Below are 26,950 nucleotides of genomic sequence, written 5' to 3'. Positions count from 1 at the left end.
AATGTCATTCTGGCTGCCAATGCTTACCTGCAGCCTCAGCAAGCAGACATCCCCAAAGGGGGCAGGGCGGCCCAAAAGGGCACTGTGGACTTGCAGTTCACTTTCCCGTACTTTCTGCTCCAGCTGAGAGATGTGTTTCCTCTGCCTGCAAAAGCCAGTAGAATGAGGTCCAGGGTCCTGACACTAACCCACTTGCAACATGAGTACAATTCATACTATGTAAAGCAAAGGCCTTGCATCTGGATAATACTGTTTTGCTGAAGGAGGAAGAGCAAATAAGAAAGCTGACTTGGGGGAAATGAGGAAAGATCAGCTACAAAGAACTGGATGTCCACTTTAGGCACTCCCAGAGTCCCTGCAGAGGATACACAATTGGCCCGTCCCATTAGTCAGATACAGGACTAGGTTGCTTATCAACCTAGCTCTACCATGAGGCAAGGCATGGATTCAAACAGAGAGGGATGTGCTACCCTTGGAGAGACCTCATTAGGTGCCCTCAGTGGGGGCTGGGAGAGCAGATATTGGTCCTAGGGCACCCCTGGACCTCTTACTTGTCAATGAGGAGCTCCTTTTCCTTCAGAAGGTGTTCATTACTGTTTAAGATGCTGATCCACTGTGCTGGTTCTAATGGGGGCAGTGATGGAGCAAATGCAGCGGGATGGTGGCAGATGGCTCCATTCTGAAGCTGGAAGACAAGGAGGCCCAGAGGGACTTGATCTTGACCCACAGGCACCTGAAAACACCTGAGCAGTACCCAGCTGGGTCTCTAGTCAAGGCTCACTTTGGCTCAGCCTGAGGAGGCCCAGTGTTTATGAAATAATTTTAGCTCTGATGCATGACTGGAAAGAACCTGCCAGGGAGATTTCTGCCAACTGGACACTCCCTGCTCATAAAGGCTCTAGTTTCTAAGAAAAGGTCACTTATCTTTCATTATCTGGCAAGAGAGGCAAACCAGGAGCTAAGATGTCCTCACCAACCAGGAAAGGAGAGTATGTCTTGCTTTTTCCTTCCTTAAGCAGCACAAGGCATTTTTTTTTTTAACACAAAAATTGGTATAATGGAAGAAACACAGGGGTTTAGAGATAGTTTTTAAACCCTAGCTCTGCTACTTACCAGCTTTGTGACCCTGGACAGATTACTTATTCTAAGAACCTGGTAAATTTCTACATTTACCTCATCAAAGTGCTACAAGGATTAAATTAAGATTCTGTATGTGAAAGTACCTAGCCTAGTGACTGGTACATAAGTACACAATTAGTGTTAGTGTCACACCTTTTGGGGTCTTCTGTTGTAACCCTCTCCTCTGGAGGACCTATTTGGTGTTTAATTAGACGACCACCACATTCAATGGTATTCACAAGCTTTCATTTCCCATCTATAAACATCTTACATCTTTCTTACAAATGTTTTCTTTAGAGCCAAAACTTACAGGACAAAACCTATATAGTTCTAAGATCTGCAAAGAACCCACCAAATCCAAGGAAAGAAGGGCCCCTACCTGCATTTGTTCCATCTGTAAACGGATCAACTCCAGATGCTGACGACAAGTGCTGAGCTCGCAAGATCGCTCACGGGGGTGCCAAGGGTCAGGGTTCGGCTGCCATACCTGAGAGGGTAGAGGCTTGGAGAAGCCAGGAGCAGGCTGGAGTCCCAAAGGGAGCACTCCACTGCTATTAGGGTGAGGTCCATTCCGCTCACATACCACCCCACTGCCCGGTGCCTTCTTGGTCTCAGGCAACACTTTGTATAACTCCTTGTTTGTGTCAGCTCTTGGGTTGTGAAAGTGGACTTGGTAGTGAGGATCTGAATAAAGTGTCTCCATCATTGCCGACTGATTAAGGGTAGACTCCATACTGGGAATATCAAACTTCCTCACCTCTTCTTCTCTTTCATGGCCCACTGCTGGAAACCAGGACTGCTCAATTCCATTTTCTCCAGTAGCACCACAAAGATACATGAAATCTCTAGACAGGCCTGTAGAACGTTTCATTGCACCTAGGTCTCCATTTCTTGTCATCCCCACACCTTCAGCCAGCCCTGACAAAGGGAGTTTGGAGGAACAGAGTCCAGCAGGTATAGAATTTGGCTTGGCAGGAGAGGTCCCCAAAGTAGAAGGTATCACATGGGCTGTTGGAATGGTTATGTGGCTTTTGATGGGCTGGAAAGAAGGGCTGCTACTTGAGCTACAAAAATCTGTAAAGAGAATAGTCTTCCGTAAGTCAAAACTGAAGCAGCAGGCTTTCTTGAGTTTGGCTGCTATGCCAGATCTTCTCTGCCTGTCCTGAGACCAGGCAGAATAGACACTATCATCACAAGTATCAGGCAGAAAGGCAACCTAACTGAGAAGTTACGTGTATTCTAGGATCTCAAATGCCATCCGCAAGGTAAACCAGCAAAAGGCAACATTTAGCTTTACTTTTAACTTACACCCTGTCCTTTTTATTTGAAAAAAATCTTGCCAGTCAACAAACAAAGCTGAAAAAACAAACTTAAAAAAACAAAACAAAAAAACCCACTTACTTAAGGGAAATGGATTAGGTCCTACTCTTCTGGGAGCTGGGCAACTCTCAAGTTATAATCCAATCCAATAAAAACATCCTTTCCAAGGGCTGCCAGAATCCTCTGTGACCTCCAAAAGCTTCCCAGTGGAGGTAAGCAGTGAATCTAAACTATACGAAGAATAAGCAAAGTGGATAGTGCTGCTCTGTATCCAGGACAGGGAGTACAGCATCTGAATCAGGATTCTATTCTCTCTCCCACACACCAGACCTGACTGCCTGGATATGTGAAGTTATTCTTAGTAACTCTCAGGTTTCACTCCAGCACAGTGAGCACTCTCAAGTGGGTACACACTGAAATCCTCTGTTTTATATTTTGCCTTTCACTTCCCCCTTGTTTATATCCAACTGTGACTTTTCACTTTTCCTTCACACTGGATTTATGCTTCCTTTAGCTCTTGCCTGGTTTTGGGAGACAACTCTCTGATTAGACCTGCTACAGAAGGTACACATTTCTATATTATTTCCAACTTTCTTTCTTTTTTTTTTTTTAATTTTATTTATTCATGAGAGACAGAGACAGAGAGAGAGGCAGAGGGAGAAGCCAGCTCCCAAGGAGCAGGGAGCCCGATGCGGGACTCGATCCCAGGACCCTGAGATCATGACCTGAGCCGAAGGCAGACGCTTAACCATCTGAGCCACCCAGGCGCCCTATTTCCAACTTTCAAGCGCTGCCCTGAGAAAGACTATAGGGTCACAGAATTAATGTGCCAAGGCAGTGGGCTGCAAGCAAATAACAAGACAGGAATGTGAAGAAACATACCTGTTACCTTCAGCAGAGAGAAAACTGAGTAACGGGACAAGGAATATAAATATCTTCCCTTTTCAACTATGTCCAGTACTCTTACCAAACTAAGCACATCTACCATGGAGAAGAATGGACTACCAATTTAATTCATTTCTTTTTTCTTTCCATCAACCAACACAGAACACTCAGCTAATGAGGACAGATACTATAACCTTTCCCATAATTACCACAGATCAGCTACCATCTTCTCATATGGGTTTGTAAGCAGCTCTTTAAAAACATGGACACAGGGCACCTGGGTGGCTCAGTCGGTTGAGTGTCAACTCTTGATTTTGGCTCAGGTCATGATCTCAGGGTTGTGAGACTGAGCCCCACATCGGACTCCATGCTCAGAGCAGAGTCGGCTTGAGAGTCTCTCCTTCTCCTTCTGTCCCTCTCTCCCCCCACCGTCTCTAAAATAAATGAATAAATAAAATCTTAAAAACAAAATAAAAAGGGGGGGCGCCTGGGTGGCATAGTCGGTTAAGTGTCCGACTCTTGGTTTCGGCTCAGGTCATGATCTCATGGCTACGGGATCAAGCCCCGCATCAGGCTCTGCGCTCAGCACAGAGTCTACCTCAGATTCTCTCTCCCTTTCCCACCCACATGCACGCTCTAATAAGTAAAAAAATCTTAAAAAAAAAAAAAACAACAAAAAACAAACCCAGAACCCCCCCCCCCAAAAAACGAAAACCATGGACACGTCAAATTATCCCTTATAATGTATGGGATAAGACAAAGTATCTAATTTCCTACACTTAGATGATCTTGGGGATATATATATAAAAGGCCATACCAAAACAAAACAACAGTAATTTCTGATAAATGTGTCCGCCTCTAAGGACCAAGAAAGAACATTTCAGAGGCGAAGGACACAGTTTTTGATGTCCCATAACTTATACATAGGAATAGTCAACAGGCTAAGGTAGACTGTGGTGATGAAAACTTCCAAGAATAGTAAGCTCCCTACTTGAAATCCTCTGTAATGGCACCATAGTATCCACTCTTACCAAGGGTCTCTGCTCTCAAAGTATAATTATGGCACAGAAGACAGTGAGGTTATGGCATATGAGGGGCTGCTATTACGCTGAACTTTGTAACGCCTCCTTCCATTCTCCACCTACAGCACCACCCACTCTCAAGACTCACCAAATTCTGAGTTTTGAGCCCATAACCAAAGTAGTAATGCCAAAACCAAAGCCTGGAAATGTACCAAATGACCCAGGAGAATTTGGTTTTCCTAATTTTCTAGGAGTGTGGTCCATCCACCGATAAAAGAATAAAGTAAAATCTTTGTCAGCATGTCACTTACCTATTAGGTTTATCTATTTATAGTAAGGAAACTGGCAATTCTGATAAACTGCTATGAAATGTCAAGTTACACCTTAAGTCTGATTTGTATTTTGAAACATTTTGAAGCGAAATAGCAATACTCATTTTCAAAAGGGCCACTAACCTCTACAATTTTCAAAGACTTTCAAAATTTAGTGTATGGGATATGTGATTTTTAGAGAAGTCTACAGTTCTCAGAATCATTGGGGTTTTGGCACTTTAAGGATATTCATATTTCTAAATCTCTCCTCCTCAACCATACCCTCTGCCCCGCTCCCTAATTCTTTCTAACAACTCTACTTTCTTGGTGAGGGGTAGATTTAGCTATTGCTAATAGATATTATAAATAATAAATATTTAGCTATTGCTAAATCTTGATCATTTCTGTCTATATCTCTTACTGGTTTATGAAAGTAAGGTAGTCTGAACTAAGCCAGTAACTATTGCAGTCTTAAGCAAAAAGCTGAAAACCTTCTAAGCTCTCCAGTATCCACCTCTAACCCATCCCTTGAAAGTCGTCAAGGTAAAACATTTTAATGAAGGGTGGAATCAAAAGCAAGCCCGTTCACTTTAAAGATGCAACAATGAAAAAAAAGATGCAAAAATGAACTATATTTTATACCAGGCGTAAGGGTTCTTGTCAACTGGGCTCCAAATAAAACCAAGCTAGATGAACAAAATGAGCAAGGATTAAAGACCACTGTACATAACAAACATGGCAGAGAAGCCAGCTTGGATCCTTTATTTAATTTTTTAAAAGATTTATTTATTTATTTATTTATTTATTTAGAGTGTGTACGTGTGCAAGCGGGGGGAGGGGTAGAGGAGGAGAGAATCTCAAGCAGAGTGCGCTGAGTGCGGAGTCCGGTGAAGGGCTCAATCTCACAATCTCACATGATCTCACCCTGAGATCATGACCTGGGCTGAAATCAAGAGTTGGACTCTTTTTTTTTTTTTTTTTTAAGATTTTATTTATTTATTTGACAGAGAGATAGACAGAAGAGCACAAGCAGAGGGAGTGGCAGAGGGAGAGGGAGAAGCAGGCTCTGCACTGAGCAGGGAACCCGATGCGGGACTCGATCCCAGGACCCTGAGATCATGACCTGAGCCGAAGGCAGACGCTTAACCATCTGAGCCACCCAGGCGCCCAAGAGTTGGACTCTTAACTGACTGAGCTACGCAGGCACCCCACCTTGGATCCTTTAAAAAAAAACAACCCAAAACAACAAGCACTGCACATCAAGGCTACTATAATTCAAAAAGAATGCACTACACAGGAAATATATCCCCCCCCAAAGAAATAAAATGCACACAATCTGTGTAACAATGTGACTGAATTAAATAAAGCCACTCAATTCAACAGGGGGAAAATCTAGACCATTGTTTGATTTTTAAAAGATCTATTATTTAGTCAAAATGAAAAAGGTCCCATGACTGCACATGTAGACAAAACCTTAACAAGTAACTAAACTGACAGTAACACTTGATTACACAAGTAATAGAAAAAATACTACAGCTGGGAGACCTGAACCTGACTAGTTATGTGACATTAGGCAAGTTACTTAACCCCTCAGGGAATTTTTGTTACTCACCAGCAAAAAGGAACTGGATTAAATGATTTTCAAAGTCCTCTCTACAACAAAATCTATGATTCAGTTCTACTCAACATTTATGAGCACCATGCCCACATACACACAGCTATCAAACTATTAAAATTAAATGTCAGGTGTCTACGAGTCAGTACTGGTAGATATCTGCTTGGGGTTTTTTTTTTTTTTTCATTTCTACTTTCAAAGATTTCTATCCTTTTCTTAAAAAAACAGCTTTACTGAAATATAATTCACGTAATATTCAATTCACCCACTTGAAGTGTACAATTCAATGGTTTTTAGTATATTCACTATTGTGTAACCATCACTACAATCAATTATAGAATATTTTACCAGCCCAAAAAGAAACCTCTTACCCTTTAGCAGTCACATTCCATTTACCCTAACTTCCCTAGCCTTGGACAACCACTTATTTTCTGTTTCTCTAGATTTGCCTATTTTGGACATTTCATATAAATGGAATCATACAGTATGTGGCCTTTTGCATCTGGCTTTACTTAGCATAAATGTTTTAAAAGTTCAACCATTTCTGTAACATGTATTAGTACTTCATTTCTTCTTATTGTGGAACAATATTCTATTATATGGATATACTACATTTGACTCATCCATTCATCAGCTGATAAACATCTGGGTTGTTTCCATTTTTTGGCTACTATGAATAATGCTGCTATGAATAACAAGTTTACATGTGGACATATGCTTTCATTTCTCTTGAGTATATAGGTAGGAGTAGAACTGTTGAGTCATAGGGTAACTCCATGTTTACCGTTTTGAAGATTTGCCAAACTGCTTTCCAAAGCAGCTGCAACATTTTACACTCCCACCAGTAATGTATAGAGGCTCCAATTTCTTTACATTCTCACCAACTTGTTAATATCTTTTTGATTATAGCCATCCTAGTGGGTGTGACATCTGATAAAGTACTAAAGTGACTAGTTTTGTGACTTTAATCAAGTCATCTAATCCTCTGAAACTCAGCTTTCTCAGGGTGCCTGGGTGGCTCAGTTGGCTGAGCATCCAATGCTTGGTTTTGGCTCAGGTCATGATCTCATGGGTTGTGGGATCGAGCCCTCTGCAGGGCTCTGCACTCAGCAGGGAGTCTGCTTGAAGATTCTCTCCCTCTGCCCCTCTTCCCACTCATGCTCTTTCTCTCTCTCAAATAAATAAATCTTAAAAAAAAAAGAAAAAAATTCAGCTTTCTCAGCTGTAAAATGGAAATAATATTTCATAGAGTTCCTAAAGATGTTAATGAAAAAATGTAGAAAAAATTTAGGATAGTATCTATCACAAAGTATTTAATAGTTATTAATTATTATCATCAGGTCCTCTGCGCTCTAGGAAATCACTATCTAAATGAAAAAATAAAATACTCTTGTGGTGCTTGGCTGGCTCAGTCAGTAGAGCATGGGACTCTTGATCTCAGGCTCATGAGTTCAAACCCCACACTGGGTGTAGAGATTACTTAAATAAATAAAATCTAAAAAAAAAGAAAATACTCTTGTAAAGCACTGTCTAGCAGTTATTACTTAATTTAAGTGCCCCCAAAATGGCAGACACAATAAAGATACAAGATTGCAGAGAGGGAGGGGTGCCTGGGTGGCTCAGTAGGTTGAGCGTCTGCCTTCAGCTCAGGTCATGATCCCAGGGTCCTGGGATCTAGCCCTGCATCAGGCTCCCTGCTCAGAAGGGAGACTGCTTCTTCCTCCCCCTGCTCTTGTTCTCTCTCTCTCTCCCCTTCTCCCTCTCAAATTAGTAAATGAAATCTTATTTTAAAAAAAAGATTGCAAGGCACCTGGGTGGCTCAGTCGGTTAAGCAACTGTCTTCAGCTCAGGTCACGATCCCGGAGTCCCAGGATCAAATCCCACATTGGGCTCCCTGTTCAGCAGGGAGTCTGCTCCCACTGACCCTACCCCTTCTCGTGCTCTCTCCCTCTCAAATAAACAAATAAAAATTTTTTAAAAATTAAAAAAAAAAAAAAAGATTGCAGAGAGGGAGATCAGTAATGGGTAGAAGGGATGGGAAAAGTCTTGTCAGACACTTCACTAGATTTTGAAAAATAAGATCAGCATAGCTGGGAAGGGCAAGAGAGGTGGAAACAGCACAAACGGGCCTAGATTAAAGAAGAGCTCAGCTATCCAAAACAACAACAACAACAAAAGTTCTGTGCTTTTTCATTGCAGTGAAACACCCCACTTTGTAACAGTAAGAAATGTCTGAATGGGTGGTCTGAATGGGTGGGATAGAGCCAGATCACAGAACTAAGGCCTCTGAACTTTATCCTCCAAGTATCAGAAGCAGTCAAGGAGGGCGCCTGGGTGGCTCAGTTGGTTGAGCGACTGCCTTCGGCTCAGGTCTTGATCCCAGGGTCCTGGGATCGAGTCCCGCGTCGGGCTCCTGGCTCAACGGGGAGCCTGCTTCTCCCTCTGACCCTCTCCTCTCTCATGCTGTTTCTCTCTCGCTCGCTCTCTAATAAATAAATAAATAAAATCTTAAAAAAAAAAAAAGCAGTCAAGGATTTACAGGAAAGGGAAACTATGAAACCAGGCTTTTAGAAAGATTAACCTGGCAGTAGAGGGAAAGATTTGAGGACAAGAAACCTATTAAAAAGTTATTTAAGACAGGACAAACAGGGGCGCCTGGTGGCTCAGTCGTTGGGCGTCTGCCTTCGGCTAGGTCATTATCCCAGGGTCCTGGGATCGAGCCCCGCATCGGGCTCCCTGCTCAGCGGAAAGCCTGCTTCTCCCTCTCCCACTCCCCCTGCTTGTGTTCCCTCTCTTGCTGTGTCTCTCTCTGTCAAATAAATAAATAAAATCTTAAAAAAAAAAAAAAAAAAGACAAGACAAACAGTAAAAACTGAAAGGAAAGGGCCAGATGTAAGAAACACGGAGTAAAAAAAATCAAGCAAACTCCTTGGCTGAAAGGACTGAGTTATGAATATTCTGGAAATGACAATACACCTGGAACACAATCTGAAAATGACAACACATATTAGTAATCAAAATATTAATCCAAACTTACCCTCTGCAATGTCTGAGCATGATGTGCCAAGGGCTGTGTCCCCACTGTCAGCTACACTTGAGCAGCGGCTGAATCGACTCCGAAAAGCCTCTGATATAACTGGGGTCTGCCATTCAGTCCCCAGGGAACTACCCTTTTGAATTCCACTGGAACCTGAAATAAGTGGCATTTCCCATCTTTAGTGTGAACCAGTTGATGTAACCCCATAAGACTGTTTAAATAAAGCACTTAAACCTATAAAAAATAGAATCACTCTCTCTCCTATGCCTATTTCAGCTTCTCTTAGTTAATTTTAAATGGAAATAGCATGAGAGGTGAGAATGTTCACAGACAGAAATAAGACTTACCAAGAACGCAGGAATACTAGGAGAGAAAACAATACCACTCAATAGTAGCTACCATTTTTTGAAACCTAGAAGCCATAACACTTTACCAACATGATCTCATCTACTTACTTACTGAATAGTATCGTCACCCCTATTTTACAGGGGATAGAGCTGAGATTTGAACCCAGGTTGTTCTGATTATAATATCCACATTCTTTCCTCTTACAGGATTTCTCAATAGGTGCTTTTGGCATACAAGGCATGACAATTCTTCAATGTGTAGTCTATACATGTCAGGATGGTTTAGCATCCCTGGTCCCTATTAAATGCCAGTAGCAGCCCTAACCCTATCCCACCATCCCTGTGAAACATGAAAATACCCCATATGTTTCCAAATGCTCCCTAGGGTAACAGGCAGTCAGTCTCTTGTTGAAAACCATTGCATGGGGGCGCCTAGGTGGCTCAGTCAGTTAAGCGTCTGACTTCAAGTCAAGTCATGATCTAGGGGTCCTGGGATCGAGCCCTGCATTGGACTCTGTGTTCAGCGAGGAGTGTGCTTCTCTCCCTCTGCCCTGCCCCCCACTCATGTGCATGCAGGCTCTCTCTCAAATAAAAGAAAGAAAGAAAAAGAAAGAAAGAAAGAAAGAAAAGAAAAGAAACGAAACGGAAAGAAAATCACTGCTTGACTGAACTGGGGTACCCTGTGGACAGGGTGAATCCAGAACAAGATAAGTCTTAAAAGTCAATCTGAAGAGTTTAAGGCTATTTTGAGTGCAATGCACAGAAACCACTAAAATTTCTGAGTAGGTAAGACAAAACAAGACTGAGGAGATTTATTTAACGTTATTAGCTTGCTACTTGAGGGCCAGTAGGTAGCAAGTGTTTAATAAATACTTGATTTACTAGTATTTACTGTTAAAAAAAACACTACAATTTTTCTAAACTGAATCTGATGATCCATGTAAACAAATAGACAAAAACGTTATGATAGCTACTTATCCATTTAAAATGTCAGAGTTTTAGTTGAAATCAGAAAACAAGGTTCTACAGACTCTTCGATTTAGTTGGAAGCAAATGATATTTGAACACAAATCACCTTATTCTCTTCTTCCAATTTTAGTGCTTCTCCCATCTTTTTAACTCACTTTCTTCTAATTTTGCTACCCTCTGCTTTCTACTGAAGGCACTCTAACTTTCCCCAAGGACTTATTCTCGGGGTCACAGTGGACTGCCTGATGTGAAAGAATCTATATACATGCAGTAATCTATAATAATCTTTCATAGAAGACATACCCAAGAATCAGAGCTTCTGATTAGCATAAGATTAGCTGGTGTTACTATCTGTACTAAGTATAATTCTAGCTAGAAAGAAAGAAATTTGACTTCTTGGTAAGTCTATATGGTGTTATCTCTCTAGTCAGTAGACAAATTTCCAGGCCTTTTGAAATAATGAAAATCGATTGAGGGCCTCTACTACCATCTTCCTGGCCTCTTCTTGTTACTACTACTAATCTTCCATTCTTTACCAGTACCACTTTTCTATCTCCTCACTCCACACATCAATTCTGAAGAGATATTTGCTAAAATAAAAATGCATTTTGGGGGGTGTCTGGCTGGCTAAGTCGGTAGAGCATCCAACTCTTGATCTTGGGGCCGTGAGTTCAAGTCCCACACTGGGTGTAGAGATCACTTTTTTAAAAAAATTTTATTTATTTATTTGAGAGAGAGAGAGAGACATCACAAGCAGGGAGGAGGGGTAGAGGGAGAAGTAAACTCCCTGCTGAGCAAGAAGCCCAATGAGGTACTTGATCCCAGGACTCCAGGATCACGACCTGAGCCGAAGGCAGATACTTAACTGACTGAGCCACCCAGGCGCCCTAGAGATCATTTAAAAAATGTATTTTGGTATAGGTATAGAGGCTTATGCTTATTTCAAAATTCAAGTTTGAAAGCTGAAATTTTTTTGTGTTGTGTACATGTCCTATCACCAATATCTTTACCAAAATATTAAGACCATTATTAATCGAATGAGAGACTACTGAAGACAAAGCCATCAGAAAAGCAGTGAGGTTTTTGTTTTGTTTTAAGATTTTATTTATTTACTTGACAGAGGGAGAGAGACCACAAGCAGGGGGAGCAGCAGGAAGAGGGAGAGGGAGAGGGAGAAGCAGGTCTCCCGCTGAGCAGGGAGCCCGATGTGGGACTTGATCCCAGGACCCTGGGATCATGACCTGAGCTGAAGGCAGATGCTTAACTGACTGAGCCACCCAGGCGCCCCAGAAAAGCAGTGAGTTTTGTTAGAAATTGCTACATCTCCCAAATTTGTGTGTTACAACATAATTGTCATAAGAAATTATACAATCCAGCCCTAAAACAGTGTATGGCATATAGCAGATGTTCAATAAATATTTGCTGAAGGAATCTTGAACTGATTCAACAAACGTTTTTCAAAATGCTTAATCTATGCTAGGCAGCATTCCTGGGAGAATATAACAAATATCTAATAAATGTCTGCTGTAAGGCACTGTAGTATTTTAAAGTTAAATAAAGTATATCCTTAGTTGAAAAAATGTAACCCTCTCTTCATAAGTACCCCAGGATTCAAAAAGCTATTTTTCTATCCTACTTTCTATTTAAATATACCATATCTACTTAATTATCTATTAAATATATGTATTTATATATATATTTATATATGTTTAACAGATATACTTAATATATCCACTTAGTATATCTACTGAGCTTTCAAAATCTTGTCAATCCATTCTAAAGATAAATTCCCGAGTCTCCAGTGACAACATAACTGAGACTTGGCATCGAAGAAGAATTCCAATCTTTGTGGGCTAGCAGATGACTGACCCACCCACAGGACTACAAAGACAACACAGAACACAGTTAATTTATGCTGTGTTTTTCTGATTTCAAATGAAACTATGTTCCAAAGTCATTCTGTTCCTTCATGTGTCCTCCCCTCCCAATCAATCATGTGGTCTTCTTGGAAGCCATGGAGGACCAGAGATAAATAGTTGTTCTTTTGGAGAGGCCTGTTTTTCTATTCAATATAGCCTCATGTTATTTTTGTTCTTTAAGTACCAGCATTTCAGTGAATGTTTGTTTGCTAAGTATTTCCTTTAAAGGAAATTTCTGTTATGAAAAAACAGAGCAAAGGTCAGAAAACTTTTGACTACTCACCTGGTGAAGTGGCATGAGAGATCCTCTCACTTGGGTATTTCTCCTGCATGGCCATCAACACTGTTATTTTGAGCCAACTGTAGAATGAAGGAATAACCAGTCAGATCTCTCCACTATCTTTTAATTCCTTGTAACTTGATCCGATTCAACTGAACTGTCAAAACCACATAGGATTCATCTTCCACATGTTTTGCTCAAGATATTTAGATTTTATTTATTTATTTGAGAGAAGAGAGTGAGAGCATGAGCAGCGGGAGGGGTGGAGGAAGAGGGAGAAACAGACTTCCCTCCTGAGCAGGGAGCCTGACGTGGAGCTCAATTCCAGGACCCTGGGATCATGACCTGAGCCGGAGGCAGACGCTTAACTGAGCCACCCAGGCGCCCCTCCCAAAGATATTTTTTAAGGCAAAGCAACACCCAATACTCTATCCTACTTCTCTTCCTAAAGTAAGGGAGAAAATCTAGAACCAAATGGAGACTCAATACTGATCCTATATGTCCTAGAACCCCTCAATTGTTGCAAAAATTAAAAATATTATTTTTTTTTTAAAGATTTTATTTATTTGAGCCTGAGAGGGAGAGAGCATGTGCGTGCATGAGTAGGGAGGAGGGGGGGCGCCTGGGTGGCTTAGTCGTTAAGCGGCTGCCTTCGGCTCAGGTCATGATCCCAGGGTCCTGGGACTGAGTCCCGCATCGGGCTCCCTGCTCCGCCAGAAGCCTGCTTCTCCCTCTCCCACTCCCCCTGCTTGTGTTCCTGCTCTCACACTCTCTCTTTCTCTCTGTCAAATAAATAAATAAAATCTTAAAAAAAAAAAAAGAGTAGGGAGGAGGGGCAGAGGGAGAGGCAGAAGCAGGCTTCCCAGCGAGCAGGGAGCCCGACAACCCCAGGCTCAATCCCAGGACCCTGGAATCATGATTTGAGCTGAAGGAAGACGCATAATCAACTGAGCCACCCAGGGGTCCGAGAACATTACTTTGAATTAACAAACTTCACCATAGATTTTCTTAGCCATGGAAACAGGATTGGAGAGTGGGGTAGAGAAAAGAACTAAATAACCAAACCAACAGTGAGGTATTATAACTTCAATTATGATTAACATAAATTCTCCAATTCCTCCAGTAATGAAAGTTAATTATATGATGCACAAATAGAATTCTTGGTCATAAGCAGAACCCCAATTCTCAGCTGGGAACATAAGATTTTCTTCCCGTTTCCCTACTTCTTAGAACATTTATTTTTTTTAAAGATTTTATTTATTTATTTGACAGAGAAAGAGAGAGCACAAGTAAGCAGAGTGGAAGGCAGAGGGAGAGGGAGAAGCAAGCTCTCTGCTGAGCAGGGAGCCGGATGCGGGGCTCGATCCCAGGACCTCAGGATCATGACCTGAGCCGAAGGCAGCCGCTTAACCGACTGAGCCACCCAGGCGCCCCCATTTATATTTATTCTAATGGTAGGCTGTGAGAAGTCAGCAAAAGTCTGATGACTATCTGTGTAAACAAAAGCCTTAATTAACTGTAGCTAACAGTAGCAAATAATAATATCTTATATTTGCATAGCACCTGAGAGGCATGGCAGTCAGTACAGGGACGTGGTTCAGAGTATGCACTTGTGATCAGACAGCTTGGGTTTGAAGTCTGACTTAATTAGCTGTGTAACCTTGGGCAAATTTCATAATATCTCTGTACCTCAGTTCCTTCATATAAAAATGAGAATGGGGGGCGCCTGGGTTGCTCATTTGGTTAAGTGTCTGCTTTGGCTCAGGTCATGATCCTGGGGTCCTGGGATCAAGTCCCGCACCCAGCTCCCTGCTCAGTGGGGAGTCTACTTCTCCCTCTCCTCCCCGCTCAGGCTATCTTTGTCTCTTTCTCTCAAATAAATAATAAAATCTTTAAAAATAAATAAATAAATAAAAATAAAAATGAGGACAGGGGCGCTTGGGTGGTTCAGTCAGTTGGGCATCCAACTCTTGGTTTCGGCTCAGGTCACATGGTCTCAGGGTTGTTGATGGAGCTCCGTGTGCGCCTGTGCGTTCAGCAGGGAGTCTGCTTGAGATTCTCTCTTTCCCTATGCCCCTCCCCCTGCTTGTGGGCATGCACCCACTCTCAAATAAATAAATGTTAAAAAAAATAAATAAGTGAAAATGAGGATAGGAGTGCCTGATTTTTATTTACTTATTTGAGAGAGAGAGAGAGAGAGAGACAGCGAGAGAGGGAACACAAGCAGGGGGAGTGGGAGAGGGAGCAGGCGGCTTCCCGCTGAGCAGGGAGCCCGACACAGGGCTCAATCCCAGAACCCTGGGATCGAGCCCCATATCGGGCTCCTGGCTCAGCGAGGAGCCTGCTTCTCCCTCTCCCTCTCTCCCTGCTCATGCTTTCTCTCTCTCTGTATCTCTGTGTCTCAAATGAATAAATAAAATCTTAAAAAAAAAATGAGGATAAAGACAGGACCTAATTCATGCTAATTCATTTAGAATTAACTCATAACAGTGCCTGACACATATTAAGTGCTTAATTATGTTATTATTATTATTACTTGGCAGTTTACATCAATAAAAAGTGGCATATGGTTGTCCCTGGAAGATAAAGTATGAATTTAGAAACTGAATTTGTAAGAGTCTCCAAAGAGTTTGGGACAAACTCAGTCGATAGATCACAATTCTTAGCCGTGAAATTCAACTTTGGTGAGAAAACAAAGTCTATATGGGTACTATTTCTCTAATGTGCTTTACTGACCTCTATAGTTTTCTCTTAGTAACAACAACCCAAACCCTTGCTGATTCACTGCATCTACAACAGAAATGGTAACACCCACTGAAATCCCAGGTCTTCACATAGTGGGTAAGAGATGATTGTTCAGTAAAAGCTTCAATTTATGGCTGTTATCATTTAGTGTGTTAATGGTGACACAGAAGGATTAGAGTATCTACCTAGCAGTGATATCAAATGGTCAATATCAAAATCCTTTTCTTCACTCATTTCTTTAAGGTATAACAAAATGGTAGTAAAGGTCCACTGGACTCTGAGACCTTTCCAAATTCAGAGGAGTTAAAAATAGGATGACAAAAGAACTCTCAGTTAAACAGAACTACTCTATAACTCGGCAATTCCATTCCTAAGTATATGTTCAAGAGAAAAACATGTTCACACAAAATTTTGTACATGAATGTTCATAGCAGCATTATTTATAACAGCCAAAAAGTAGAAAAAAACTCAAATGTTCATCAACCGATAAATTCCATTTATATGAAATGTCCAGAATTGGCAAATCCATATAAACAGTAGATTACTGGTTGCCAAGGACTAAGAGGAGGGAGGTAGGGGAATGGGGAGTGACTGCTAATAGATATGGTGTTTCTTTCCAGGGTGATCAAAATCTCCTGAGATTAGATAGTGGTGGTGGCTGCACAACCTTGTGAATGTACTAAAACCACTGAATTGTACACATATAAAACTGAATTTTATTGTACATGAATTTTACCTCAATTAAAAAAAAAGACTCCCATAAGGAGTAAAACAGTATGGAAGAGACAGCTCCTTTTTTTTTTTTTCTTAAGTAGGCTCCAAGCCCAGCATGGGGCCCAACGCAGGGCTCAAACCCACAACCCTGAGATCAAGACCTGAGCCAAGACCAAGAGTTGGACATTTAACCGACTGAGCCACCCACCTGCCCCTGGAAGAGATAATTCTTGACTTTTTCCTACTAAGTTCAGAAGTAGATGAGCTACTGATGGAAGTTTTTAGGACCATTTGAAGGACATAAAGATTTCCTGAGATAAAAGTGAGAGATAAGGGACGCCTGGGTGGCTCAGTCAGTTGGGCGTCTGCCTTCGGCTCAGGTCATGATCCCAGGGTCCTGGGATCGAGTCCTGTGTCCGGCTCCCTGCTCGGCGGGGAGCCTGCTTCTCCCTCTGCCTGCTACTCCCCCTGCTTGTGCTCTCTCTCTGACAAATAAATAAAATCTTAAAAAAAAAAAAAGTGAGAGATAAAAGAAGTACCAAAAATAACCAATTATACAGCCAAGAAAGGTAAGAGTGAATGGAAGCAGACAGAAGAAATACCCAACATTGATGGTTTTTTTTTTTTTTTTTAAGATTTTATTTATTTATTTAACAGAGAGAGACACAGAGAGAGAGGGAACACAAGCAGGGAGAGGGAGAAGCAGGCTTCCCGCAGAGCAGGGAGCCCAATGAGGGGCTCGATCCCAGGACTCTGGGATCATGATCTGAGCCGAAGGCAGACGCTTAATGACTGAGCCACCCAGGTGTCCCTTAACATTGATGGTTTCTATCTTCAAAGCCCTTTAAGCTACCTAAGTATTCATTCAACAAATTTAACATGTATTGAGTACTTGCTACCCACAAAACACTGTGCTAAACACTCTATTATAGGTATAATGTCTTATGTTTAATGCTCACATCAAACCTATGAGGCAGTAACTATTATTACCCTTACTTTATGGATAAAAAAGATGAAGGCTGAGAGATGTGAAGGTCATATAGTTAGGAAGAGGCTTCAAAGCCAGGACTGTGCTCTAATGCTATAAAGAGTCTAGTCAGCATTCTTTCTGTGTGTGACAAAAAGAAATAAAGTTAAGAAGGCACCATAACTTGGAGTTTCCGCTTCAGATACAGCCAGAGGTGCAAGCCCCAAAGTAGTTAGGAGCAGGGACAGCTCATACAATTTCTTCACGTTGCCCTTGGTCACCACCAGGCTCTATTTCCCGAGGTGCCACCCAAGAATTAGGTTTTGACTGTTTTAAGTACTTCTCCCCTTGAAGAATTATGTTAGTGTGGAACGTCACACTTGGCAGCTGTTGAAAACCACATCAAGACGAGAGGATTTGAAGGGATACATAGCTGACAAAAGCACATTAAGAATCTCACACCATGGCACTATTTTCATGACCTTGATCATTCATTACACCAGACCTAAAGAAAGAGAAGCCAAATCCTTGCCAAGAAGTTGCCTTTACAAAGTTCTGAGACATTCAACACCACCAGACTATTATAAAACCTACAAGGCCTAAGGGCAGGTAATGAGGCATGGTTATCTTAATCATCCTGGTATCATCACCCCTCCCTACCTAGCACACAGTATTCGATTCATCAACCAGAATTTACTGAGGGCCTACTATTCGCCTGGCTCTGTGCCATGTGGTGGAAATATTCTGATCCTCCTGTTTTAGCGTGATGAAGTGCTGAATACCCTCTACTGAACAAATTCGCTGGGTGCTCTAGACAATCTGGATGCCCCTGACGTTTTAGGTCAGATAAGTCTTTGCTGGGGGGGCGGGGGGGGGGCGCTGTCCTGCACATAGTTGGATGTTTCACAGCAGCCCTGACTTCTACCCACTAGATACCAGGAGCAATCCCCGAGTTGTGGCAACCGAAAATGTCTCCTGACACTGTCCTATATCCCGTGCGGGCTGGGAAACTCCAGCCTAGCGCCTTCACAAGAGCTGCCTGTCCCCCCAACCCTAAGTCTCTATTCATCCCGTAACCCTCAGCCCCAACTTCCCTTCCTCAGGGAGGGCTTCCTGCCCTCTCGGACTACACCGGCTCCTTCTGCCTAGTGCTGTGCACTTCTCCAGCCCACACCACGGAGTGCTAACCGAGTCGTCACCCGCTTCACGTCTACTCTTCTCCCGGGACCGTCTGCTCCGCTAAGGCGAGCAACGTGCTTCCCGCCGTCCCCTCCCCCGGCGACTGGCAGAGGGCCTACCCTTTACAAAGGTAACGCAACTGCTGTGGAGTGAACGATGGAGAAAGCCACGCGAAGAGGGCGGGAAGGCGAGCGAGTCGCGAGGGGGCGTGTGCGGGGCATTATTTTAGGAAGCCCAGCGGGTGAGAAACCCAGAGGGGATGGCTTAACAGCCCCGCGCATGCGCTTCATCTTCCCGCGGCCCCCGAAGAAGGTAGGTCAGGAGTGTCTGGGGCTCCTCTGGGGCTCTTCCGGGGCTCCCCGAGGTGAAGCGGAGTCTCCTAGCCCGACAAGGGCTCCCGAGAGGAGGAGGACTTACATAGGGCCGAAAGCGGGCAGCGAAATCCCTCACACAGGGACGCCGACTGCGGCCACCACGTCAGCCCCGGGCGGCGGCTCACTCCCTCAGCTCGCCTAGCGGCCGTTATACGCCCGCCAGGCCGCGCGCCTCAGAGCGCGCACCGCCCCGACCCCGCCCCTTTCTGCCCGCCTGCGGCCAATCAGGAGTCGGGCCGTGCCCGTGTCCCGCCCCCGCACGCTGCGCTCGGCGCCGGGAGCGGACGGATCTCTCTGCGCATGACCCCGCCGCCCCTCAGAGCCTTCTCTTGAGCCCCTAGTCAGGTCTTGCCTGTGGGCGGAGCCCTCATCCCCAGGGTCTGGGGTGGCTTGCTGGGCTTGGCGGTTCGAGGAGCTGGAGGCCAGGGAAAATCATTCGGGAGCTCCCACGTACACACCTGCCCCACCCTTCTCCCATTCCCCACGGCCTATTAGTACTTTCACCTGAAATGAAGCAGGGGGTCACGTTGTGGTCCCGAGTTAGGGTGTGGCCTGGGTCACTGCCCTGTCAGGGTTAGGACTGTCTGTGACGGGTCAGGGCTTGGGCTGGGTTAGGGTCAGTGGTCAGACTGTGACCAGGACTCAGGTTGAAGGGTAACAGATCGATCTTGCCTCCCTACCGAACCTCGGTCCCCAGGAAAAGAACTAAGTTCATTTGCATTAATATATACTTAAGAATCAGACTGGGGAATTGTTAAAAGGAGGAACAAAGTCATCAGCCAAAGGATAGTGAAAAATTCCAGGCTTCTGGAAACCTGACTTGGGAGGGAGAGGCATAAGAAGTTGTGTGATTTCTTAACTTTGAAGAACCAGACTTAGAGTTAATTACTGGATGAAATTCACTCTGGAGTTAGGACTCTGGGGATGTGCTCCAAAGTTTTATTCCGCCCCACGCCCCCGCCCCCAGCTTCATATAACATTTTAAGGTAAGCATATAGAGGCATAAAATAGGTTTAATGGATAATGAATCTGGGTATGATGTGATAGATGCATTTAGGGGGTATCTTCTGAAATTAGGACCAAATGCTTTTGTTAAGACATAAATGGTAAGGATAGGCATCTAAATGAATAAATTTGTGGACTAGTGGGTAGGAAGTAGACTGATGGGTGGTGGAAACATCTACTTGATTGCTTTTATTTCTTTTGTGAAAAACATCTGTGAAGAGGGAGGAAACGGGCATGTAGAGGACTGAGACGAAATGGGAGGATTTGAAGAGCTGATACAAAGAATGGAAGACAAAAGTGGTAGTGCTAAGATTTAAATTTACAAATGACAAATAGTGCATTTGTACAGTTTTCTCCAATGGATTTTTTAAAAGATTTTATTTATTTATTTAATTTATTTATTTTTTTTACAGTCTTGAGGTCTTTTATTTTCTTTACATTTATCATGCCATAAATTCATAGGGAATGGGTTCCAGAAGTTCGGGCTCCTTTCCGTTAGTTCTCACAAAGTGTGCCTCTCTGGGTGGGGCAGGCTGGCGCTTCAGTTGAACCCAAGTACCTTTCTCTTTGGCTTCCTTCTTTTTCTGATCATTTTCCTTCACACCCTTCAGGAAGCTATCTCGACTCTTTGAGTGTTTAATATGCTCAATGCGTACATTAATTCTCTTGGCAAGAATCTTGCCCTTAACTTGTTTGTTTACAACAATGCCAACAGCATGCTGAGTAACATTGTAGACTCTTCCAGTTTTGCCATGGTAACATTTGTGGAGCATTCTTTTTTGAACAGTGCCCATTCCCTTGATGTTCACAATATCACCTTTCTTATAGATTCGCATGTATGTGGCCAAAGGAACAACTCCATGTTTTCTAAAAGGTCTAGAGAACATATAGCGGGTACCTCTCCTCTTTCCTTTTGTGTTGGTCATTTTGGCGAATTACTGGAAGATGGGGGTTCCTTAAGATTTTATTTTTAAGTAATCTCTACACCCAAGAACTCACAACCTGATTAAGAGCCACATGGTCCCATTGAGCCAGCCAGGTGCCCCAAATATCTGTATTTTATTTTTTTAATTAAAAAATTTTTTTTAATATTTTATTTTATTTATTGTCAAAGAGAGAGTGCGTGAGCGCGCACAAGCAGGGGGAGCAGCAGGCAGAGGGAGAAGCAGGCTCCCTGCTGAGCAGGCGCAAGGCAGGACTAGATCCCAGGGTCCTGGGATCGAGTCCCACATCGGGCTCCCTGCTTGGCGGGAAGCCTGCTTCTCCCTCTCCCATTCTCCCTGCTTGTGTTCCCTCTCTCGCTGTCTCTCTCTCTGTTAAAAAAAAAAAAAAAAAATCTTTAAAAAAATAAACAAGGGCGCCTGGGTGGCTCAGTTGGTTAAGCGACTGCCTTCGGCTCAGGTCATGATCCTGGAGTCCCAGGATCGAGTCCCGCATCGGGCTCCCTGCTCAGCGGGGAGTCTGCTTCTCCCTCTGACCCTCCCCCCTCTCATGCTCTCTCATTTTCTCTCTCAAATAAATAAATAAAATCTTTAAAAAAAATAAAATAAAAAAAAAATCTTTAAAAAAAAAAATAAATAAATAAAAGTAACTCCATTATCATATTACTAATTTTCCCAAATGTGAATGAGTCTTAATATTTTAACCAAGATTTAGTGTTAATTTCAGAGAATATTCACAATCAATTTTTAGTAAGAGATAGTCTTAAATCTTCAGTTACTCTCTTATTTTTAAAAGACCTGGGGGGCGGGGCGCCTGGGGGGCTCAGTTGGTTAAGCGACTGCCTTCCACTCAGGTCATGATCCTGGAGTCCCGGGATTGAGTCCTGCATGGGGCTCCCTGCTCAGCGGGGAGTCTGCTTCTCCCTCTGACCCTCCGCCCTCTCATGCTCTCTCTCTATATCTCATTCTCTCTCTCAAATAAATTAAAATCTAAAAAAAAAAAAAAGACCTGGGGCGCCTGAGTGGCTTAATCGTTAAGCATCCACCTTAGGCTCAGGTCATGGTCCCAGGGTCCTGGGATCTCTTGCTGTGTCTCTCTCTGTCAAATAAATAAAATCTTAAAAAAAAAAAATGTGCTGCAAGGGGTGCCTGCATGGCTCAGTGGTTTACGTGTCTGGCTCTTATTTCAGCTCAGGTCATGATCTCAGGGTTGTGGGCTCAAGGCCCGAATTGAGCTCCCCAGCTCAGCAGGGAGTGTGCTTGAGATTCTCTCTCCCTCCCCTTTTCCCCATTCCATGCTTGCGCACGCATGCTGTCTCTCCAAAATAAATAAATAAATCTTAAAAAAAAAGACTTAATGAAAATTTAATGTCAATGGAAAAAATAAATTGTCAATGACACTATCAGCTGACATGACTGAAAAAAGCCAGTTATGTGCCACCTCAGCTTAATCAAAGAACATGAGAAAACTAACTGCATCATAAGTTCTTTTTTTTTTTAAGATTTTATTTATCTGACAGAGCACAAGCAGAGGGAGCAGCACGCAGAGGCAGAGGGAGAAGCAGGCTTCCCACTGAGCAGGGAGCCCGATGCGGGACTCGATCCCAGGACCCTGGGATCATGACCTGAGCTGAAGGCAGACGCTTAACCGACTGAGCTACGCAGGCGTCCCTGCATGTTAGTTATAATCATATCATTAGAGCTACCACTTTTGCCTGCATTCGTGTTGTCTAGTGGCTTATTTTATAAGCATCTATTGTTACACAGCACAGAGGCGTCTTTCATGTGGTCAACCAAGTATAGTTTAAGTTCAATAGCTTCCTTGTTTACTTAATTTTGTTTCATTCTATTTTCTTTTGGAGATATTTAGTATAGTATAGTCAGTAATATTTTGCCTTTATCCTTCAGGGTATATTTAATTTTTTTTATTTTTAAAGATTTTATTTATTTGAGAGGGAGAGTGCATGAGGGGTGGGGGAGGGGCAGAGGGAGAAGCAGACTCCCCACTGAGCAGGGAGCCTGACACAGGGCTCAGATCCCAGTACCCTGAGATCATGACCTGAGCCGAAGGCAGATGCTTAACCAAGGCAGATGTTTAACCGGCTGAGCCACCCAGGTGCCCCCAGGATATATTTTAAATAAGGGCATGGGTTAATGCCTTCACCAACAGGTCTATTTAAATAGTCTACTCATAAATAAATAAATAAACAAACTACTCCAGACCTATAAAGTGAATATGAATTCCCAATGAAATGTAAATACTTGCATGCTGATTTAATAAATGTGTGACTTTGGTGTACATAAAAAAATATGTATTGATCATCAGACTTAATTTTTTTCAGGAGCTGTGAAAACATTAAATGACAAGAAAAGTTCTTGCAAATGAAACGTTAGGACTGTTAGATTTAGCTTTATTGTTGTTTGTACCAAAGTATTTTCCCAAGAAATTAATTTCCAAAATGATCATAGATATCAATCAAAAGTAGTACTTCAAAAACAAAACAACTAACAAAAAGAGGCCTTCTTGTGATTTTGTGAAAGTTCCACCTCTGCCAGCTTACAAAGCCTGTCCTGTTTCCTGGTCCATACACCTACTTCTTGCACTCAACTGTCCTTTCTGTAAGGTCCAAAGACTGTGTCTTATGTACTGTTGAATCCCCAGGGCTTAACACAGGAACTGGTACATAGTAGATTCCAACCCATTTTTGAATGGATAAATGATAGTAGCACAAACATTGCTCCCTATATCCACCTCTACTAGGAAGGTGGGGGGGGTGCTTATGAGGTCAGAAATAATTAATAGGCAGGATAATAACATATGGAATCATTTAATCCTAATTCTGAAATTGAATAGCTCCTGCCCATTCTGCAGAAGAAAGGAGACAGTTGGCCAGTTGGCCAATGCCCAGGAACCTTCCCTAGAACCAGTCATACAGTCCCTGTGTTGAAGCAGAGATCATCTGGTCAAAGTCTTTCACATATAGGGGAACCAGAACCTATAGAGAATAAAGTGACTTCTCACATATATACATATCCCGTTCCTCATAAAGTGCTGAAGCTTTGTAGTCAGAATACACAGAAAAGGAGAGTCAAAGTAGAATTCCTTGCTGTTTATTGGCCATTCTTTTTGCCCAGCCCCCTACCACATTGAGCGGCCCAATCCTGCCCTTGGACGAGTTCCAGAGATGGGAAGGGATGGTGGGATGAGGAAGCACAGCTTGAGGCTCAGCAGCCACATTTCTTACCAGATAGTAGTTGGGACACGCAGGGGTTCCATCTTCACTCCCTAACAAAAGGACAGACTATTTCTCTCCCTAAATCTTCTTCCACCCCACCCTTACCTCAATGAAACTAGAAGCCAAGGGCTAGAGTTGGGGGAAATATCTGGGCAGGATTTTATCTCAGCATCAAGCCTATCAGAAGAAAGATAGTCATCCAGGCTCCTGCAGGAAAGAAAGAAATGATTACAAATAGGATTCGGTGGCTTTGGGAGCCTGGGAAACTTTTTAGGCTTAGATATTCCACTTTGTGGGATTATTTAGTAATCCATTCATGCATTCTTTCAACAAAGCTTTCCTGGGACCCACTGTCCCAACTGGGGTCTGACAGTCCCTCCCTTAAATTGGGGGGAAGGCAGATGGAGTACAGGGATGAAATGCACTCTCTAGTTCAATGGGGACCCCACTCAGCCCCCCTCGCTTATTACCTGCCTGGCCCTAACCCCTACTCTAAGTCATTTCTGGATAGTCTCAGGTTCTGATGAGGTGTAAAACTCCAACTGTGACTACCAACAACCCCACAATGACAACTCTGCCATGTACTGCTGAGTAAGCTTGAGACTTGGAGAGGGTAACTGACTTCTCCCAAGTCACACAGAGTTGAGCAGAGAGAGGATCCAAGACCAGCGCCAGCCAGAACCCAGTGTGCACCCCCAGACCCTGGGGCACCTACCAGAATTTCACACCAATCAGTCCCTGTGCACCAACCTGCCAAACACCGGCTGCTGGAGGCATTGGACTCTGAAACCACATAGAAAGAAAGATTGAGCTTGAGGAACCATCCTGACAGGATTCCCATTGTTTCATCAAGATTGAGAGAAAGGGCCGACCCTTTGTTGAAGCAAGGCCTCAGAAGGGTGTGATGATGACCCTTTTACCTCTAATTAGAATGGATTTACTAAGATAGGCTTTCCCCGGAGGGTCAGCTCTTTGGAAGACTCTTAGGGAAGAGAAAGAAGAGACTATTCCAGATCGGCAAGGAGAATATACAAAAGCAGGGTGGCACAAGGGACAAACAGACTGGAAGAGTGAACTGGTGTGGCAGGAAAGGTGGGAATGGGAGGAGAGGAGTAGAAGTTGAATGAGAACAGGATCAGTGAGGGGAGGGGACCCCTCCAGAGCAGAGGAGAAGCTGAGGATATAGATTTGGGGAGGATATGGACCTGGATTGAGGGAAGAGTGTAGGACAAGAAGGAGGAGGGATCTCAGAGCAGGTCAGTGGGAGGCTCTGCGAGAGGAGTCAAGGAGGGCGCCTGGGTGGCTCAGTCGTTAAGTAGCTGCCTTCCGTTCAGGTCATGATCCTGGGGTCCTGGGATCCAGCCCCGCACTGGGCTCCCTGCTCCGCGGGGAGCCTGCTTCTCCCTCTCCCACTCCCCCTGCTTGTGTTCCCTCTCCCGCTGTGTCTATCAAATAAATAAATAAAATCTTAAAAAAAAAAAAAAAAAGAGGAGTCAAGGAGGCCCCTAAATGACCCAGTTACCTCTTATCCGGTTGGGCCCAAACACCATCCAGCCCGGGCCGCTCTCCAGGAGCTCTTGCGCCGGGATCTCCCAGGGGACGTCTTCTGCCTACAGGTCTGCGGGGGACACAGCATAAGGGTAGCGAGGTCCGTCCCAGCTCCAGCCAGGGAAGGCCTTTGCCGGAGACACCAGGGAGCTAGGTGTGTTCCCCAAAATCCCGCCCCTTAGGTCAATCCACCGGCCCCTTCTCTACAAGCCCCACCCTCGGTTCCGCCCCTGACAAGATAGGCCAATCCCCAACTCCTCCGTCCTCCAGGCCCCTCCTTAGTCCCGCCCCCAGGGTGGTGGCATTGGTACAGTGCTAGGCGTCTGGCTACCCAGTGGCGGTCCCCAGTGGCCGCCCCCAGCGGCGCCAGGCGGAGGCTGCCGCGACTGCCTGGAGACCCCAGGGCTGCCTGCTTACTGGCTGGCACGGGTATCCCTCCCGCTCGTCACACAAGGTCACTCGGCTGTGCAGGTAGAACGTGTCGTTGGTCACGAAGTGGAACGGGTTGAATGAAGGCCAGCGTCACTGGCAGAGAGGCCCCGTTGGCTCGCAGGCCCTGAGCAGCCGGTTGCTGGCTGGGCAGCTTGGGGGGAGAGGCAGAGTCACTCACTGTTTGGAGTCCTGGCTTGGGCCGGCTATGTGGACGCAGAAACATTGATTTCCCCCCTTTTCGCTGGTGCTGTTTGAGTGTAGATGCTGTGTCTTGTACTGAGAACTTTACATGCATTATTTCATTTCATCCTCACATCAATCCTAGGAGGAAGACTATACTTTTGTCCCCTTCCCCTTTCTTTCTCTCTCTCCCTTTCTCTCTCCCCTGACTCCTTTCTTTCCTCCCCTCCCTCCCTCCCTCCCTCCCTTCCTTCCTTCCTTCCTTCCTTCCTTCCTTCCTTCCTTCCTTCCTTCCTTCCTCTCTCTCTCTCCCTTCCTTCCTTTTTCTTTCTTTCTTAAAGTTTGCTTGACTGGGCATAGTTTATCAGTCATCACTTATAACAATAATTGCTCCAAACTGAAAAAAAGAAATCTCAGTTATTGGTGGCAATGTAGGGATTGGTGTGCAAACTCTGACAGACATAGAAAATTCTGAGCTAAGGGATTAGGAGATAGTGGTCTGAACTGTCCACACTATTGTCATGGTGACTTTTTCTTGAGGTGACAATAACTTAAATGTAACCCCTTCACTATAACCAGTAATATTTGGATAGGCCTGTGCGATAGAGTCCATGGCAGAAAGAAATTCTTACTATGGTCCTTGGGAGAATTAGGGAACATGAGTGAACAAAACAGACCAAAACCTCCTATTCTCTTGTGGGTAAGGGGAGACAGTAAATAACTTAATTTTAATTTTTTTTTATTTTTTAAATTCAATTAGCCAACATATAGTACATCATTAGTTTCAGATGAATAACTTAATTTT

The 26,950-nt window shown here is 43.7% G+C and overlaps 2 protein-coding genes and 1 long non-coding RNA gene across 4 annotated transcripts in view; all 3 read right to left on the bottom strand.

Annotated features, from left to right (window-relative positions):
- Positions 1–18,869, bottom strand: part of CEP85 (centrosomal protein 85) — a 33,233-nt gene extending 14,364 nt beyond the window's left edge. Inside the window, exons 1-6 of one of the 2 annotated variants that reach the window (XM_021683585.2) lie at positions 18,847–18,869; positions 12,828–12,904; positions 9,310–9,462; positions 1,499–2,193; positions 552–685; positions 28–145 (exon numbers count right to left, since the gene is read on the bottom strand). In XM_021683585.2, the coding sequence (XP_021539260.1) occupies positions 28–145; positions 552–685; positions 1,499–2,193; positions 9,310–9,462; positions 12,828–12,882 (1,155 nt within the window). In that variant the 5' untranslated portion in view covers positions 12,883–12,904; positions 18,847–18,869. Of the gene's footprint in view, positions 1–27; positions 146–551; positions 686–1,498; positions 2,194–9,309; positions 9,463–12,827; positions 12,905–18,846 lie in introns of those variants that run through there. The other variant, XM_021683586.2, reaches the window with a different exon arrangement.
- Positions 18,870–20,219: 1,350 nt separating this feature from the next.
- On the bottom strand, positions 20,220–20,756 carry LOC110574785 (60S ribosomal protein L21-like). Its single transcript, XM_044913914.1, has one exon. It carries the CDS (start codon positions 20,732–20,734, stop codon positions 20,252–20,254), a length of 483 nt encoding a protein of 160 aa, XP_044769849.1. The 5' UTR covers positions 20,735–20,756; the 3' UTR covers positions 20,220–20,251.
- Positions 20,757–23,969: 3,213 nt separating this feature from the next.
- LOC110574784 lies at positions 23,970–25,555 on the bottom strand. Its single transcript, XR_002479985.1, has 3 exons — positions 25,508–25,555; positions 24,701–24,768; positions 23,970–24,192 (listed from the first exon to the last, which is right to left on the bottom strand). It is a non-coding gene; the product is annotated as an uncharacterized LOC110574784 (long non-coding RNA).
- Between the last annotated feature and the right edge of the window lie 1,395 nt (positions 25,556–26,950).

The sequence above is a fragment of the Neomonachus schauinslandi genome, chromosome 4 (genome assembly GCF_002201575.2).
Source record: "Neomonachus schauinslandi chromosome 4, ASM220157v2, whole genome shotgun sequence".
Lineage (NCBI taxonomy): Eukaryota > Metazoa > Chordata > Mammalia > Carnivora > Phocidae > Neomonachus > Neomonachus schauinslandi.
Note: the sequence above shows the minus strand (reverse complement) of the source record. Positions and strands in the feature narration are given on the sequence as shown.